General features: G+C 40.3%; 2 protein-coding genes across 2 annotated transcripts in view; one reads left to right on the top strand and one right to left on the bottom strand.

The window, feature by feature from the left end:
- The first annotated feature begins 4394 nt into the window (after positions 1-4394).
- UBXN4 (UBX domain protein 4) lies at positions 4395-13513 on the top strand. Its single transcript, XM_017740161.1, has 12 exons — positions 4395-4530; positions 5378-5406; positions 6243-6361; positions 6946-7114; positions 7557-7659; positions 9221-9275; positions 9424-9588; positions 10380-10507; positions 11217-11319; positions 11656-11787; positions 12114-12322; positions 12892-13513. Exons 1-12 carry the CDS (start codon positions 4451-4453, stop codon positions 13028-13030), a joined length of 1431 nt encoding a protein of 476 aa, XP_017595650.1. The 5' UTR covers positions 4395-4450; the 3' UTR covers positions 13031-13513.
- A 508-nt stretch (positions 13514-14021) lies between these two features.
- LCT (lactase) overlaps positions 14022-18680 on the bottom strand; it is a 17113-nt gene continuing 12454 nt past the window's right edge. Inside the window, exons 12-17 of the mRNA XM_017740273.1 lie at positions 18200-18402; positions 17719-17828; positions 17047-17181; positions 16023-16246; positions 14894-15130; positions 14022-14235 (exon numbers count right to left, since the gene is read on the bottom strand). Of these exons, the coding sequence (XP_017595762.1) occupies positions 14024-14235; positions 14894-15130; positions 16023-16246; positions 17047-17181; positions 17719-17828; positions 18200-18402 (1121 nt within the window). The 3' untranslated portion in view covers positions 14022-14023. The remainder of the gene's footprint in view (positions 14236-14893; positions 15131-16022; positions 16247-17046; positions 17182-17718; positions 17829-18199; positions 18403-18680) is intronic.

The following is an 18680-nucleotide window of genomic DNA, read 5'->3' as shown; positions in this document are numbered from 1 at the left end:
TGCAGATTTTGGGAGGGACCCCACGCTGGAGGAGTGTGAGGAGTTCAACCCCTTAGGAGGAAGGAGCAACAGAGACAAGGTGTGAGGAACTGATTGCAGGAAGGGTGGGGAGAAGATTTTTTTTTTTTTATTTCTCATGATCCTGCTCTGACTTTTGATTAGTAATAAGTTAAATAAATTTTTCCCCAAGTCAGATCTGTTTTGCCTGCGATGGTAGCAGGTGAGTGATCTCTCCTTGCCCTTATCTCTTCCTATGAGCCTTCCATTACATACTCTCCCCTGCCCAGCTGAGGAGGGCAGTGACAGAGGGACTTTGGTGGGCCTCTGCGTAGTTTCAACTTGATACATATATCAGGGGCTGAGAAATGCATGTTGTAACTCATGTCCAGTATTTTTTATGAAACAAAAATTGTGCACAAAATGGGGCCTGTTAGATGCTGATGTTGACCTTGTGGATATTGGAATATGTATAAATACAGGGGAGGTATATTTATGGTTGCAGGGATGTAACCTAGTTTTGTCATTGTGGTGTGCTGTGAGGATTTGTTTTGTTTGTTCTTACAAGTCCTGGAAAAGGGAGAGTGTGACTTTAGCCAGCCACATCTCTGAAGTGGAAGAGTTGGAGAGTTCTGCCAACATCTGGTCCACCGTGGGCACCGTGGGATCAGGGCAGCTGACCTGTGGCAGAGCTGATCATGAAACAGTTCTGTTACATGTGCTGGGAAAGGGAGTTGGGAAGCCCAAGAACTTTCTTGCTGTGTGTGGAAGCAGCCGTGTTTGAAGGATGTGGAGTGCTGAAAGAATAGTCTGGTTTTGTGTTAGCAGAGACTGGGTTTGTTGTTTGGGCAGAAATATTTTTCAAACTGCACCATGATGGTAACTTTGAGCCTTTACACTCCACAGTTCCCATTGGAGACAGGCATTTGAAAGCAGCTGGAGAACAGGCTTTCTGCAGTGTTTGGTTCTGTACACTCCATCTAATAACATCTAGGGGACAAAAAATGACTAAAGGAAAAAAAATTAGTGAGAGAAATTGAAAATATAAGTTAACTATCATTTTGGGGTGGCCATTGTGGAGGATAGCTATTAGGTACAGTTGACAAAAATTAGGAAATTCTGATATGTCCATCTGTGTTTGGTTTCTGCCACCATCTGCCTGTCCTTCTTTCCCTCTCCTCTGCACTTCACTGACATTTTCACTAGAAAATGAAGAAGTGGATCATTCTTTCTGCTTCCAGAAATATTTTCTAGTCAAGCAAGGAATAATGTGGTTATTTATCTTAAAAATGAGGTGGCGTTTGTGACTGTAAGTGCACATTGTTCAAGCAGGTTTCTCCTTAAGCGTTTTTGCTTGCAGGTATAATCCCAGCATTTTTGAGCTTAGTGTTTAAAACCTTCATGGCACATTCTGGTGATGGGATGGTGTAAGTGTATCAAAGATCCCCTTGAACTCATGGGAAGTTACAATAAAAGGGATTGCTCCATTCTCTTCAGAGAGCATGAGGCGAAGCGTGTCTGCCTTAGGAAACTGGTTTGAAGTATTAAGGTGAGATGTTAGAGGCCTCTGAATGCACCAGGAGCAGGAGCTGTGTTTAGGGAACAGACAAGTTACTTTGTGGCATCAACTAATTGCCAGCAGCAATTTCCTTGTGTTGCTGCACAGGGAGACCATTCCTGATAGTGAAACAGGACTGGCAATGCAGGTGCCCCAGGGAGCGGTGTGAAGTTGTGTCAGGGGAGGTGTAGGCTGGATATCAGGAAAAGGTTCTTTCCCCAGAGCGTGTTGGGCAATGGAACAGGCTCCTCAGGGAGGAGTTTAGGGAGAATTTGGAAAACACTCTCAGCACAGGGTGGGATTTTTGGGGTGTCATGTGCAAGGCCAGGAGTTGGACTTGATGATCCTGGTGGGTCCCTTCCAACCCAGCATATGTTATGATTCTCTGGTATCTTGTTGGTAGCTGTTCTCTAGATGATTTTGTAGCCTACAGAGTTAAAAAAAGCCTTTTGTTTTTGAGGCACTAAACTAAAGTTAATAGTTCATTTGATACGAAACCTCCTCTATTCTGACTGAGTTCTATAAGAAAGTTAGACATGTTCTGATCATGAAAATACCAGGCCACTCATAAAAAGTGCTTTGCAGAGTGAAAAAATGAAGGGGTGTATGTGTGACAATAAAAAGCTTTAAGCAAAAATATTTGTTTCTTTTTAATAACGTTTGTAGCAATCCTCCTCCCTTTGTTCATGACTTTATTAACTTAATAATTTTTTTACAAAATGGTGATTTGCACTCATAAGCTGTTTGTTAGTTATTTGTAGCCAAGATGTATCAAGGCACTTTTCAAGTTAAATAAGGGAAATGACGCAAAGGAGGAGGAGGAGGCAAACGGTTTAATGTCCTGGCTTCCTGGCATTTCCATAATGGCAGTCCTATTCTTACTGAGTAGTTATGAAATGTTGGACATGGAAAAGTCAGTTGGTCTTATCTGTCTCCTTCTGAAAGGAAAACACTTCCCTGATGACTGCGTGCTGAGGAATAAGGGAATTAAAGTCTTCTGACAACTTATGATGGTTTTGAGTAAGTTCCTTGTACAGGAAAGAAATTATTGCAGAAAAAGAGTCTTGTCCAGTGTATGAATCACTTGAGAAATTATTGATATTTTCCCTATATAAATTTACCTGATCAGCTTTAAGAGATGAGGAAGTGTGACTGTGAATTGTTTATAGATCATTCCACTAAGTGAAATAAAGTGATATTTTTGTTTGGGAAACAAGAAATCCGAGAGTTTTGGGAACTAGAATTTTGAGGCTGTTGTGCTGGCTCAGTGTTTAGCAGAATTATGAATTATGTCAAGTTCTGCTGTGCTTGACCTCTTGACTTTTCTGATGTTTTTCTTGTGACCAGGCAGTTTTGATTTCAGGATATAATTACTACTACAAAACTGTAATAAATGAACCGTAGCCTCTAAATGAGAAAGGGTTATCAAAACAAAAAATGTATGAGAATAAGCAACTGTTCAGTGGGTAGTCACAATATTAATCAGTGCATCATGGCACAGAGCTTTATAAAATGTGAGCTATCAGCATTTTCATTCAGTCATCTCTCAGAGTGTACTGTGAGCAGTCTCTGACCTGTTTGTGTCTTTCAGCATTCTTTTTTCTCCAGCAGTTGTTTGTGTGGAAAAGTTAGTGTTAGGCAATAATTTAGATATTTTTAGTAGCCTAATCGGATGAGCACATGTCCTTTTGAAAAAGTGTGTGGTGAAGCAGCTGTCTGCCTGTGAGCGTTTGGAAACAGGAGAGGAGGCCGAGCTGCTCTGGGCACAACAGCTGCATCCATTGACCACACTTGGAAGCACTGCACTTAAAGCAAGAGGAAAGGTTCCCACATAAAATAGCATAAATATTTGCTTGCTTACGCAGAATAATAATAATAGAGGTAGGTACTTTCTTACTTGCTCCAGTAATTCCAGGGAAAAATTGAGACATACGGTTGAAAAACACTTTTTCAAAATTGTATTTTTGATACATGCCCCTGTGAGGGGCCTTGTGACCAGACAGTAGCACTTCACTGGGAGATTCCACATATAATTCCTGATCTTTAACAAGTCAAAAATATTGCATGGAATGGCAACTGGGATGAAACAAACAAGTGGTTTGTTGTTGTCACTGAATAATGGACTACTATACTTCTATACTTGTGACTCAGATTCTTCATCAAGACTGCAGTCCATTCCAAGCTGCTAGGAAGTAATACAGATTGAAGATAAAGAAATGGTTGCAGGCCAGTGTACTTGTTGAAAGATGGTTAATACTCATCAGAATCTATTTATTAACCCAGACACTCACTAAACTGGTGCTTTGGAAGATAAATGTATGATTGATATGTTTCATCTGATTAAAATAACACCTCTGAATCTGTGGCCCCTGAACACCTTCTCAGCTTCTCTTACCCAAGTAGTTCCTCTGGTCTTGTTATTCTTGTTCCTCTGTGCTCCTCACTCTTTTTCCTCCCCTCCTGTTACTGTTCATGTCAGGAACTGGCATACAAAAACTAAGTTACAAATAATCTGCAAATAAATGTCTCTTGGTTTGGGCATCTTTTTAACACTGTCAAACTGTGAAACCTTACCTGCCGAATTATGTGTTACAGGAAGTGGAGAACATAGTTTTACCTACTAGCAGCTGATGTACTAATACGTAATTAAATTTATAACGGGGGGCAAACAGAGGATAGTTTTGACATGTTATCGAGGTGAACAAGCTGGAGTGAATTGTCTCCAGATGACAAAAAAAGCCCATTATAAATTGACTTGAAAATAATCCCCAGAGTGTCTTACAAAAGTGATTCCAAGTGATTGAAGCAATCAGTTTCAGGACAGAAACAGCAATTCATGGTGGGTTTAACTCATGTGTGCTGTGTCTTGCAGGAGAAGATGAACAATCTACTGAGATGGCTGCAAGGTGGGAAGATGAGAAGGTGACTGAAGCTGCATCAGATGGTTTTGTTGCTATTAAAATCGACACCAAAAGGTTTGATTCTAATTCTATCCCTTATACAATCTTTCATTGATGATAATGAGAGTAAGAGGCTTTTGAAGTCCTCACCCTGATTAGGAGATAGTCTAAACACAGGGTTCCAGAATAGAAGTGAATTCAGTAGTCCTGAAGTCACCAGAGCCTGAGAAAATGTCAAAAATTATTGTTGTGTTCTGCACCTACTCACTGTGTATTTCAGACTGTATTCCAGTACTACTAATAGAATCCTTGAAGTTGCCCTTTCTCAACAGGAAGAGACACAAAAATGCTATTAAAAATGCTGGAATAAAAATGCAACTGCTAGAGGCAGTTCTTGATTTGCCAAGTTACATAATGAATTTTAAACCTTTCATGAATTTAGAAAGATAAAAATCTGTAAAGCCCCAGAGAAATTGTGTTTGCCTCCATTGTAACACATAGAATGGAGAAGCATTTAAGTTCCTGGGTAAATTACTCAGCTATTTTTGTTATGTTTGTGTTCTAGTCCGTGTGCACAGAGTGCATTGACATTTCCCCAAATGGTATTATTTTGAAATGCTCTATAGACTTTTTATTAGTTTTACTACATTATTTGTGCTCAATAGACTAGATTTCTTTTTCCTGAATTGCCTCTTAGCACTGCTTTCCTAATTCTTATGTAGTCAACTGTGATAACCAAGGATTGTCACCATGTCAACACTTTTGCAGAATGTTAATGATAAGATGCAATGCAAATTTGCTTTTAGTGTTCTCTCAAGTATTTAAATAGTTTTGTAGGACAGTTATTTTTATGATGAAAGACTTAATCTGAAGTTGTTGCAAAATGATTGCTCCTCCTAAATGAATCTTTTCTTTTAAACAGTGAAGCATGCCTGCAGTTTTCTCAAATTTGTATCCTTTGAGATCCGTTTACATGCTACATTATGATTACAGATAATTGCTCTTTACAAGTTAATACCGTTCTTAAGACAAATACTTACAAGCAATGTTACTGAAAATACTTATTTTGGCACAAAACCATGCAATGAACTGTGTAGTTAATAGATACCATCTGTGTATTCAACTTGCTTTCAGTTATTAGAGAAAGTGAACAAACTAGGTTTTTTTTATGTTAATCCTATGTAATTCTCTAAATAGAAAATTATCTCAATCTTTATGTAATCAAAATAACCTGTTGGTCCTACTAATCAGCATTAGAAAACAAACAAAAAATGCTTTCAATTATGAGTTGGGGCTCACAGGTGCAGAGGAGGAGGAACAAGCAGTGGCCTGGGTTCTGTCACATACACAGGTGTGAAGTCAGGCAAACCCCTGCCTTCCTTAAGTAGGTCACTGCTTACAGGTCATTAATTCTGTGTGATGCTGGGAATTCTGTATCTTAACTTGGATTTCCATCATGCTGTGGAGATTTCATTACTGTCTATTTAAGATGTCTGACACTAAAACAAAATCATTCTCAAATCAAAGCATAATCAGTTGCCAGAAGAGTTGAGGAAAAATATTTTGACTGAAATCAGTACAGAGAAAAGAAGAAATACTATCCAGTTGCATGTAAGATTTGCCAGCATCTTTTTTTTTTTTCCTTCCTCTCTTGGCCCTGACTACTGGTGACCAGTTGGAGATAAGAGTATTGGGCTAGAAGCTCCTGTAGGAAGCATGTCTGCTTTGGCCTGTACAGTTACTCTGTCAACCTCTGTCATTCATTGCCCTTAACTGTCGCTGTGCAGATCCCGTAGTGTGCGTCCCATCCAGTTTTTTTATAGGAGACAATGGAATCCCTTTGGAAGTTATTGCTGGCAGCGTTTCTGTGGAAGAGCTGGTTACCAGAATCCATAAAGTCAAACAGGTAATGCTTGCTGACACACTGGATCTTCCAGATGGACTTGGGTGTGCTCAGGACAGTGATGGCCCTGGCCCTTAGCTTGTGCCTTTGGGAAGTGTGAGTTACGGGTTCTGTCCTTCCAACAATAAAATCTGCTACCTTGAATTCGGTACACAGGTTGGAAGCACTGTGCACAAGTGCTGCATTCATTTTTGTTTGGTTTAGGTTGTCTGTGTAAACCCACAGCATTGAAGAAATGTGTCAAGAATTCTAAACTGAAATGACGAAATGTGACAACTCACTTTTAAGGAGTTTACTCTTCAAGCCCGTATGTGGTTTTGGAATATTGTTCTGTAATGTAGATTTATAAAATTATGCTATAGAATATAAAATAAGTGTAGATAGCTTTATCACTTTGATTTCAAGTGGAAGACTAAAATTAGAAAAATGAAATGCATGACTGCACTATACTCAACAACATGTGGTAATTCTAGTTTTATGTTTTCAATAGGACTGATTCCTCAATAATAATTCAGTCTTGATGTTTGAACCTATGGAAAAAATTTGAACTTTCATAGGCTCCATTGTTTCTGTTCCCAATTTCTTAGATGCACACAGGGAAAGGGCGGCCTTTGGAAAACGGCAGTCAGTCATCTGTTCCCTGTCCCTCCCCTCAGTCTGATGGTGCTCCAGAAAGTGCAGAACCCAGAGCAGCAGGGGTTTGTGACTCTCCTCAGTCTGTTACGCCTGAGACAATAACATTTTCTGCTGGTAATGGTTAGTGTTTTGACACAAATGCCACCTCATTTGCTTTGGAAATGGTTTTTCTTAAGTTGTTACATGCTGGTACATAAAAGGCAATATATTGAGCAGACTCATTGAGGAAAAGCTTGGATATTCGAGAATGCTTTGTTCAAGTCTAGAGGGAAAGATAACTTGTCGTTCTGCTTAGTTTTCATAAGTGAGGAATCTATGGTTTATAACTCAATAAAAATTGTGTATGCTTTCCTGAAAAAGGATTAAATTAAAAAGTTCTTTTGGGTTAGTAACCTGAAACCAAATAGTTGAAGGGGGGAATCTAAGTAGCAGAACCTCATATCTCCTTGAGATATCCCAGTTGCTGTAAATTTTGACTAACAATGAGCCTAATAATTCTTATGACAAGAAATACACCTTTTCTTTTTTTCTTATGCATTGCTTTCTTGTAAATCCCTTGAAGATGAAGCAAATTCAGGTCAAGCAAGCCAGGAAGCAACTAATTCTGCAGATGAGCAAGTGAATGATGCTCAGCCTGTGAATGATCTTACACTCAAAGTAGAAAGGCAAGTCTTGTTTTGCAGACTTCTTAATGTGTTGTATTTGTTTCTCAGGAGGCAGTTTTGTTGGGTTTTGGGTTGGTTTTGAGTTTTCTTAAGAAACATGTATAATTACAGGATTTTGTTGCTTAATCTGTTGTCATCTGGCAAAGATTTATGTGGTCTTATTTTTTATTAGATGTCTGTGACAATTCTAGGGCTGATACTAAATGAGGTTTTTAATTAATCTCATTTTTCATGTACTTTGAAAGAAATAGGTAATTTGGAAAACTGTATATGTTCACCTTTGATATAACTTCACTAGAGATTATATGTTTGCTGCAAGTTCTTGAATGAATTGAAACATTGAACGGAAAGCACTGGAAATTGGTGTAATAAAATGCCAACCTAGGTTTTGTCTAGAGATCATCTTATTTCTTCTTCTTCTGATTGATTTGATGGCTGTAGTTTGGGGATATTGGAAACGTCAAAGGAATCCTATTCTGAGACTCGTGCTTTGATCTGTGAACAGTAATGAGTTGAGTTTAGTTTTTTGAAGTATGATGATCAGAAACACCAGGTTCAAAACATGATTAATTCCTTTCATTCATTGTCTTTAAATATAGGATATTGTTTATAAACTTGTTTTTAGTAAGACTGATACTATTTGAAATATCCTGTCTTAAACTGTAACACATATTTAGCAAATAGGAATATTTATACTGCTAAAATATATTTTAAAGCCTTTTCATGCTTTATTTCAGTTTTCTTCTGAAGTTATGGGACAAGAGGGATAATTTTTACTTATCACTGATAAGACAATACAGTCAATATTTTAATATAATTATCATTGTTCCTTTTTTAAAAATGCATTCATCTTACATACAAACATGGCATAATTTATCTGCAGCATTTTTTGCAAGGGGGAAAAAGAGACCAAGCTCTGTGGTAATTACCACTTTCTTTTTAAGAAAACAGCTGCCATACAAACATTTTTCTGATTATCTGACTTTTCATGTTGGGTCATGCCTGCCCTTTCCCCAGACTTCAAATATGTTGTGATTTTATTGTCAATCTGTATTTACAAATTTAAGTTCTGTTCTTTTAAGTCAGTCCTTATTCTGAGGCATTTTTCTAGATAGTTGGAACAGATGCATGTGCATCTATGTCACGGCTATATATTACTTGTGTTCCATTTTAGGAAGTGATGTGCAGAAGAAACCAGATGGCTTAAATAGCTAAGAGATTGAGATTTAGTGTTTCTGTTACCACAGATCATACATTATTGTATGTCTTCATAAGTTGGTTCAACAGTAAGAATATGTAGGATTCTTCATTTACTGGGTGGAAAAAGGACAAAAGGAACACGTTAGAACAACTATTGAATGGGAAAGGAGGTGGTGAAGTCACCACTGCCCTTTGCATGGATGGTGCACCCACATGTGAATGAATCACTGCTGGTACACAAGGTATTAGCAGTGTGCTACAGCTCATTTTCATGTGTTCTCTTCTTCTGGGTTTGCAAATGCTTCGTTAACATTTGAAAATACTGCAATTATAACACTTCTCACTACATTCTTAAATTTAGGTTAACAAAAAAGCTTGAAGAAAGACGAGAAGAGAAAAGGAAAGAAGAAGAACAGGTAACACAAAAATGTAAAACCCCTTGCAGGTTTTTTCTTTATGCCCTTATTTGAATAAATGTTTAATTGCTTCTTAAACAAATATACTTCAGTCTTCTCTCTTGCCGAAGACAATTTTGTGGTCCAATTTTTATCTCTCTCTATTCAGAAAGAAATTAAGAAAGAAATTGAAAGAAGGAAAACTGGTAAAGAAATGTTGGAGTACAAAAGGCGACAGGAAGAAGAATTGACCAAACGTATGTTGGAGGAAAGGAACAGAGAAAAAGCAGAGGAGAAGGCTGCTAGAGAGCGCATAAGGCAACAGATTGCAATGGTAAATTTTGCACTTTGGAAGAGAGCTTGCTGCTTCTCTCTCACACAGTGTACAAAAATGATAAATTTTCTCATTTGACGAAGCTTTGGAAGATTGTTCACTTTTCCATTTGGAATCCTGTGGCCTTGTATAGTAACAATTTTAGTTTGGGGTTTATGTAGCATTTTCTATGTATAAGATGAAACTTCTGCTTTCATTTTCACAATTCTTTTCTATCTGAACAAACATTTCTGTCATATTGCTTGAGCCTAGTTGAGAATTATCATATAGACATAAAAATAATTGCAATTTAGGCATGGTACTAAAGGAGAAGCACAGGGAGTATTTAATTGTAGAACGTACACAAGAGGACTGCTCTCAAAATGGTGAGGAGGATTATTTTCTAAGTTTGTATATATGTGTCCCTGTATATGGATGTAAATGGTTGATAACAAGTGAAATTCTTCCTCATTATTAAGTTTTGGTGTAGAACTCTTAGAATTGCAGTCATGTAACTTGTCAGAAGATTTTTGCCTTTATCTTCCCTGGAGTGTTAAGCTTGCATGGGAAGATCATCTATTAACAACTAGTTGTGGGAAGTGACTCAGTGAGAAGAGCCATCTTGGCTAATGACATGAGACTGTGCAGTTTGGCAGTGAATAATTCTTTGCAGTTCTACTGTCTTTTTCTCCATATGGTCTGCTTGTATCTGTGCAGTTGGTTCATGAGTATGGATCATAGCTGTCTGTTTTAATGACTGTTAAGCAACAAGATATGTTAACAATTAAGGTTTCCCTTTGATCCTTCCACAGGATCGTGCTGAGAGGGCAGCTCGCTTTGCAAAATCGAAGGAAGAAGCAGAAGCTGCAAAAGCTGCAGCTCTTCAGGCTAAACAGGCTGAAATAGAGGCCAGAAAAGAGGCAGCTCAAAGGGAGAGAAGGTGAGTTGCAGTAGAGACACAAGTGTGTATTTTGGGGAAGAGAGGTAAAGAAACTTTTTAAAGAGAGTTAATATATCTCCTAATCTCTTGACAACGTGTTGCTGTGTTGAGCTGTTTAAATAGTGACATTAAAAGTAGCTATTTACATGACCACTGTGTTCTTTGATAGCTTTTATCCTTTTGACATTCCTGATCATGAAACACTAACCACCTTTTCTCCTGTGTTATTTTAGTTAGATAAGAGCTTTTTGTGTCTGAACTTTGATTTAAATACCAGTATAATGGAGCTTGGTGGGGGACTAGATAAGGTGAGAATGTGAAAGATAATGCCTGGGCAGAACAATGTCAGCACTAGTGGGGAGCGGTGCTGATGCAGCTGCAGGGCTGTGCGTGTGGATGGCTTGGATTCAGCAAGGCTGGGCTAGGGCTATCAGCTGCCCATGTCAGAGCTGTCTCCTGCTTTGCCCAGCACTGCTGGTTCAAGAATTGTCCAAACCTATGGAGTCCTTATATGGAGTTATGGAAGAGATGCATTGTGAGAAGCTAGCAGGTGGTTATCCACTGTGAATTCAATCTTACAACCCATCTGCACTGCCCTGAGCAGGATGACTGTCTCTCTCTCCCACATTTCAGTACGACCAAGCTAAAGGCCCAGAGCCTTTGTCTGTAAGTGTTCATGTCCTGACTGACCCCAGTACCTGTCCTGCAGTGCAATAGCCAGGATCCAGTTCCGCCTCCCCGATGGATCTTCCTTCACTAACCAGTTCCCATCTGAAGCACGGCTAGAAGAAGCCAGGCAGTTTGCTGCACAGGTAAATGGGCATTTTGTTTCTCAGCTATGTGCAGATTATGACTTGGTGAACATCAAGTAGTTGTTGATTGTGGCAGTTGTCATCAACTCCTTTCCTTGTTGTTTGAAGGGAATTTTGTAGCAGCCTTCTCCAGTGCCACCAACTGCCTTTGTGTTGCTGCAGTGTATCGTTAGTAAGAGATAGAGAGAAATGAGGGATTTTTCATATCCTACTCTGAGGATGATTGATAGTTTGATATAGAACTCTTGTTAAGGTATATTCAGCTGGCAAATCTGCAGTAGTTTGAAAATGAACAGTTATAATATAAATAAAATGTTTTCTTTATGTGTTTGACAGACGGTTGGTAACACTTATGGCAATTTTTCACTGGCAACAATGTTTCCCAGGAGGGAGTTTACCAAAGAAGATTATGCAAAGAAGTTACTGGAACTGGAGTTAGCACCCAGTGCTTCAGTAGTATTGCTGCCGGTAGGTGTTGGGTTTTGGTTTGTTTGATTTTTCTTTGTCTTGCAAACAGCAGTACAGTAGCTGGATATTTGCTGTCAGTCAGCCATTATAGTATTTGGTTTGAATTTGGGAATTTTGTCTAAACAGATGGCAAAACTACTTCAGTTTTTGTCAAGACTGATTTGGAGAAGTTTTTCTGAAGTAGGTAAATGGTGATACTTGTCTAATGTGTAACCAAAGTTGTTCTTTTTTGTCTGCTGAGCTACTTCAAAATTATGTGTGAAATACTCTGTCTACAAGAGCACAACTTTAATGCCTAACAAGTTTGCTTTGTGTGTTCATGACAGGCAGGAAGACCTGCTACTTCTGTCGTTCAGGCTTCAGGCAGTGATCTGTGGAAGTTCTTGGGCACAATCCTTTACCCCCTTTTAGCGGTTTGGAGATTCATTAGCAACTTTCTGTTTACGAGCCCACCCCCCTCACAGCCCTCTGGGAGATCAGCTCATCAGCAAGACCACTCAGCTCCCTCAACGTCAGGCAGTGTGGAGCAAAGCAGGTAAGGCAAACTGTTTAATGCAGCTATTTCTCAAGCTACTTGCTGCAATTGCTCTAATCTTGTGGTGGGGAACTGAACTTGTAATTACACAGTAGAGAAAGCATTGTCTTGCAGTCATTTATGAATAGGGAATTTAGCTGTAACTACAAAGGTGAGCTTCACTTCAGCTGATCCTGTTTGGAAGATAAAAATGTTGGAAATGAGATACCAAACTGTGTCAGTATGGTTGTACAAGAAACACAAGCAGATGAAGTCTGGTTTTGACAGGTTTTGTGTTGCCTAAAGAATGAGATCTCCCATGTACCAGGAGAGCTGCTCAGCTGTTTCTGGTGAAGCAGCAACATATTGCTTCAATGACAGGGAAAATGAGAGTCTGCCAACTCTGTCTGACTTCTGAGTGACAAATTTTCACCCGGGTATTGCTTTCCAAGGAAACAAAAGGCTGAAGAAAACTATTATTGAGGATAAGAGAAGGAAGGATGCATGATTTGTGTTTATTGCATTTGCTGCTTCTCTTGTGTAATTATTACTGAGGAAACTGTCAAACCTCACTGTTCTTTGTGCCCTAGGCAAGCAGTGAGGAAACGAGTCGTGGAAAAGCGGGGGGAAGACTTCAAAAAAGAAGGCAAAATATACAGACTGAGGACTCAAGATGATGGAGAAGATGAAAACAATACTTGGAATGGAAATTCTACACAACAAATGTAGTTTTGGGTAACTGCAGTTACTATTTGGCTGCTTTTTTTTTTTTTCCTTCTCTTATTTGATCTAAGTCAACTAAAGCTTCTGGACAAGTGGGGCTTACTCTACACTGACAGAATTACTTAATTCTCATTCCTGTGGTGGATTATGGAATAAAGTCACCTATGTCAGAAAAATCAAGTGGGTGTAGGTGAAACCTAGTAAAAAGACTGAAAATCTCCATCAGCTTTCGTAAATATTGCCCTCTGCCATAGAAAGGCACTTTTTAATCTATAAATATTCTGCTATATGAATTTAAGGGCCAGATATATTAATATAAAGGTCATGGTAGACAATGACTGTTTAAAATGAGGGTTTCAGAAGCACTATAAGTAGCAAATCAGATAACTAATTTATGTTTAACTTTCTTCTTGCTTCTGCAACTGCAAGCAAAACCTTGTAGTTTTTAATTCCCTAAGCACTCAATAAACTATTTTCCAGAAAACATAAGTGTCTTGTGAAGTTCCTCTGACGTTCTGGTGTCACAAGGAAGCAAGCAGGGCCATGCACTGAAATTTAAAATACAGCAGACAAACATTTTGTTCCAGTTAAAATGACTTTGTTGTACATGAAGTAAAGGAAAAGAGGGGTGAAAATCCAATCTGTAAAGTCTAAGAAGCAGAGAACTTCCACAGGTTCCTTTCAGAACTGTTGATTGATGATGATGAAGCAAGGACAGATGCCAGCTGAAGTTGAGAATCCTTATATGCAGATAGCAACAAGCAATTTTACTTTGGTCTTTAAGAAATCAAATCAATAATGCCCATGGACAAAAGAGACAGTTAACATAGAAAAATAATTTTCCTCCCCCTTTTTAAATTGGAAAGCAAACAACAAAATGCTGGGGAGCCATCTCTGAGGCAAGATAGCTGCAATACTGCAAGCAGTGGTTTCCTGGTGGTATAGACCTTTTTTTTTAAGAAAAAACAAACCAAACAAACATTTTATCAGGTGGAAATGTTACATTTTATTACTAAGTTCCATATGTGATTGTTTATGGGATCTTTTGGATGATTTTCCATATTTGTATGCAAAAAGAGCCAAGCCCAATGCTCCAACTGCAGAAAGAGCAAAAAGCACATAGAGTGCTATTTCTGCATTCTGGGATGTCAATTCCAATCCCAAAAAGCTCACGCTGTCAGCTGCTCCCGGAGTGGGCTCTGTTGGTGTCACTGAACGGGAAAACAATGAGAAAGTGTTAGGACAGAGCCTGGGGGACCTGTTCCATGCAGGTGTGGGCACTGCTGCTTCCTGCCTCCACAAGGCTTTCAGCAGTGCTGTCCAGTATTCTGGCAGGGGCCGTAATTCTGGGGAATCAGGGGTTGAACCAATTTCAGCTCAGAGTAAATGCACAGCTGAGGCTGATAGTGTAATTCCTGGTAGTACAGGTGAGTATTCTCATTCCCAAACCCCCACACTAACACTGGTGGCTGTTCATTGTACTGCTCCAGTTGAGAAGACACAAATCACAAAAGAATCGGTATTTCCAAAGCCTTACCCAAAACAAGGATTTGTATAAAGCATTCAAAACTTTTTCTAAACAATCTTGTGGGAGTATTGAATGTGTGCGGTTTGGAAAGCATCTTGGGCAGTTCTGTTAGAGAAAAGTCTAATGGAATAGCTTTTGCTACATTTTGGAGACCGGCGTGTTAAGGTGCTCTTGCACAAGATTGTGCTGTTGGTCTGGTGTTGCATAGGGAAGTGACATTGATTGGAGTCCTTAAAAATAATAGTGCAGAAAATGGTGGTGTCTCTAAAGACCTTAAGATTATGGAACTCTTTTAGGATCAGATGCAAACACAAAAGCATCATTTCTGCTGCGTCACTTACCTTCTGGCTCCTGTTCCAGACAGGGATGTGGGCCTGTTGCTGGGTCTGGAAACCCATTGCAGTTTATGATCTGTGAGTAATACTTGGCTGAGGCCTTGGGGCGCCGTGGCAAGGCAGGGTCTGAGAAATTTACGTGGTAGAGCCCAAACTTTTCCTGATACCCCACTGCCCACTCGAAGTTATCCATCAGTGTCCACGCAGTGTAGCCCCGTAAGTTGACACCGTCGAGTGCAATGGCTGCAGGCAGAGAAGAGAGAAGAGAGAGCAGGTTGGTGGTCACCCCTCAGCCAGCCAGGGCAGGAAGGTGCTCCAGCACATCCACACTTAGCCCACAGTGAGGTTATTGCCACTTTGGCCTCCTTGGTTTTGTTCTCCCTATTCCCATCTCTTTCCTGTGTTGACTTGGCTCAGCGGCTTTGAGGTAGCTCAGCTGCCAAGTTACAGCCAACAAGCAGCCAGGGTAGTTCACTCAGTGCCCAGGAGTGGGCGCTGCTTTTCTCTGCTTCAAAAATCAAAGTTTTTGTTCAAGAAACAAAGGTTTAGGAACAGAGAAGAAAAGCCATCAAAATGCAACCATTGCTTAAACTACTGTATGTGGGGCCTTGCTGCTACACGGCAGTAAATGAGCACTTCCTGAACACCTGGCTGGCAGTTCCCAGTATGTCAGAAAAGCAAACTGAAAAAGCCCTTTCCTGAAGTTGTTTGACCACTGCTGTAACTGAAACCAGTTTGGGGGTTGGGTTTTTACAGTTTTTTAACAAAGATGCAGTTTTTAGACACAGCAGTAGTCAGACTAGAAGCCAAAATAGGAGTTTATCAGGTAGTAGTACCTTGTCTCACCAGGTGCAGCAAATCAAAAAACCTGCAGGTTACCCCACTAAACCCACAGTTTGTTCTTCCTTTAGATCATCTTTCCTGGCACAGTTGTGACTATCCATGGGGCAGTTTTTGGTAAACCCAAAGGCTGTTGGTAGTGGATTTGGTAAGCCCATGTGACTGTGTAACTTGCAAGTGTGATGGCAGTGGCCTTTCAGCTCTTCAAAACTTGCTTTACACACATCAGTCTTATGGCAAAGCCACTGCTGCTCTCTAGAGCTTTGGCTGACCAGATGTCAATAATCACTCTTACCTTTCAGTGCCTCATTAATGTAGGTCCGATAGTAATGCATTCTCCAAGTGTCATTGAATTGAAAGGCTCCCCTTTCCGAGACCCCATTTTCGGTCACATAAATGGGAGGGTTGTTGTACTCTTCCTTTATCCACCTGAGGATCTTCCTGAATCCAAAGGGCGTCACCTTCAGCCAGATGGAACCAGAGTTCAGCCAGCTGCGGTCGGTCACTGTGGCTGTGCCCCTGTGGAGAAGGACACTGCTCAGGGCCAGTCCCATGTGCCAGGCACCTCCATGCCCAGGGCTGAGGTGCTGCTGGTGCTCACAAGCCTGAAAACCACTTCTCATGCTTTGCTTTACAGTCATACGCTGTGTAAATCAGCTGTGGCTGAGGATGTGATGTTGGTTCCAAACCTTTGTATGCTACAACATCATTTCTACTTTTCAAGACATAATAGAGTGCTTGAGCACACAAAATTGCCCTTTACACCTATGTGCAGGAATGAAAGACAACCCACTGTCCTAAAGGGCTAAACATTAGATAATTTCACCTCTGTGTGGTCCCACCATTACCTGAATTGTCATTAGAAACACTAGTAAACGCCTACTGTTTACCTTTTGAAGCTGGGGAAAAAAATTAGTATATAAATTTAAAATCTTGACTTAGGCATACTTAACCATGAAGTGATTTAGGGTTTGAACTTACATTTATCCAATGCAGTGGGGGACCTAAATCTGTTAAACAGCAAATGGGTCAATATCCATAAACCAGGATAACACAGTTCAAACTGCAGACTGGGGGCAGGAAATATGATAAATATTGTTTATCATCTCATGTCTGTAAAAACAAAGGGCTATTGCTGGACTTTTGTGAAAATAAAAGCACCACAGGTACTGTTTGGATATATTTTTCCTGGTATTGGTTATAACAGCTTAAAACACCTATCTCAGAGCTTTATTTGCTATAAATTTTATACTTGTCAGTTGACCCAGGCTCCAGGTGTGCAGATTTTACTTGACCAATAATTTACATTCATCTCTTACCTATCAGAGTCATATGATATAACACCCTTAGGATAGTTTAGGTTGTATGTTAAAACTGTGGTATAATGATTTAGACCAAAGTAGTCATATGTGCCTTTAATTCTTTGTTTTTCACTCTCAGTAAATTCTGGAAGTCTGCAAGAGAAAACAGAGAATACAATACACTTTGCACACACTCCATGGGTACTGCTGGGATCCCTGGTACCAGCACCACAAGCACAAGGAGAGAAAGTGGGAACTGGGAATGGAAAATTAGAATGTAATTGAGAGGGACCAATGAGTTTACTACATAGTTTTAAGAAAAGTTAAACAAATTTACCACAGGCATCAGGTAAAGTACTGTGTCTAATGCAGGGCAGTTACTGTGTCACTGAGCTGACAATTTATTACCCCAAAGATACATTACATTAGTAAATTTAGTTTGCAAAAGAGGTAAAGACAGGGAATAGGCAAAGCCCCCCTGCCTAGATTGGAACGAAGTGATTTTTAAGGTTCCAACACAAACCATTCTGTGGTTCTATGAAAATGTACACTAGAATTTTTCTGTGAGGATATAATAAGCTTTTGTACAGTAACATTGGAATAGAATCATTGAAATGTATCATTTCTATAAGAAAAGCAGGTTTCAGCACAGTTAGTGAAACAAAAGCAGGTGTGTGCCTGGGCTCTTACCGGGACTTGCTCAGGCCCTGAGCCAGACTTCGTTCCCGAATCCTTCTTTTCATCACTTCATTATAATCACCATTTTTGAAAATGGGATGAGCAAACCACCCTAGAAAAAACTAAACCAGGAAATAAGGGAGGATAAATCATATATCAAAACATGGGATTTAGCCATTCCTCTGTCACGTGCTGCTTTATAGGTGATACCTGAATTTATAACGAACAGGCACACGGAGATACCCAAGGATGGATGCCAATATAACAGGAGTAAATTTAATAAGCTTTTGTCACTGCAACCATATTTTGTCTCATTTCTGTTGCATTCTTGATCAGCCCTCATAAGAGGCTACATACATTTCCATGCAGAGATGCCTCTGCCTCATCCTTTTATTTCAATGAGATGCTGACCTAGGCTCTGGGCACATCCAGCACCTGGAGAGGGGGTGTGACCAGGAGCAGCAGGGAGAGCTATGACCAGGGCTCTCTGTACCTGCAAGAATCGTCTGGCAGCTTCCACATCCTCCTGGTTGTGCGGGTTGCGTGGTTCTGCCCAGTCAGAGTTGATGGTGATGGAGATGAGCCCTCCCTGCTTGGCCCGGTAGGTCTCATTGTAGAGGTGCCAGACCTCTGCATGTGCCTTGATCAGGTTGTGTCCCACCACGTAGGGAGCGCGCCCAGGCCGAACGGAGATGCCTGCAGGGACAGGGACAGCACAGGCAGTGGACAGCACTTCCCAGCCCTCTCATGGCTGCCTCCCAGGTTAACACAACCTCGGGGCACCCAGAACTGCCCCTGGTAAAGGAATGAACATGCAACACCTGGTGCCCCGAGCCCAGCCCTGGGCTGGGATCAGTGCTTGGCACAGGCAGCTGAAGGAGCAGCTGCCATGGGAAGGCTGTGCAAGGAGGACCCTGCATCGCCCCCTCCTCCCTCAGGAGCGGGACATGGGCTGGCAGTCCTGGCAACACGCT

Source organism: Corvus brachyrhynchos, unplaced genomic scaffold, assembly GCF_000691975.1.
Source record: "Corvus brachyrhynchos isolate BGI_N302 unplaced genomic scaffold, ASM69197v1 scaffold126, whole genome shotgun sequence".
Lineage (NCBI taxonomy): Eukaryota > Metazoa > Chordata > Aves > Passeriformes > Corvidae > Corvus > Corvus brachyrhynchos.
Note: the sequence above shows the minus strand (reverse complement) of the source record. Positions and strands in the feature narration are given on the sequence as shown.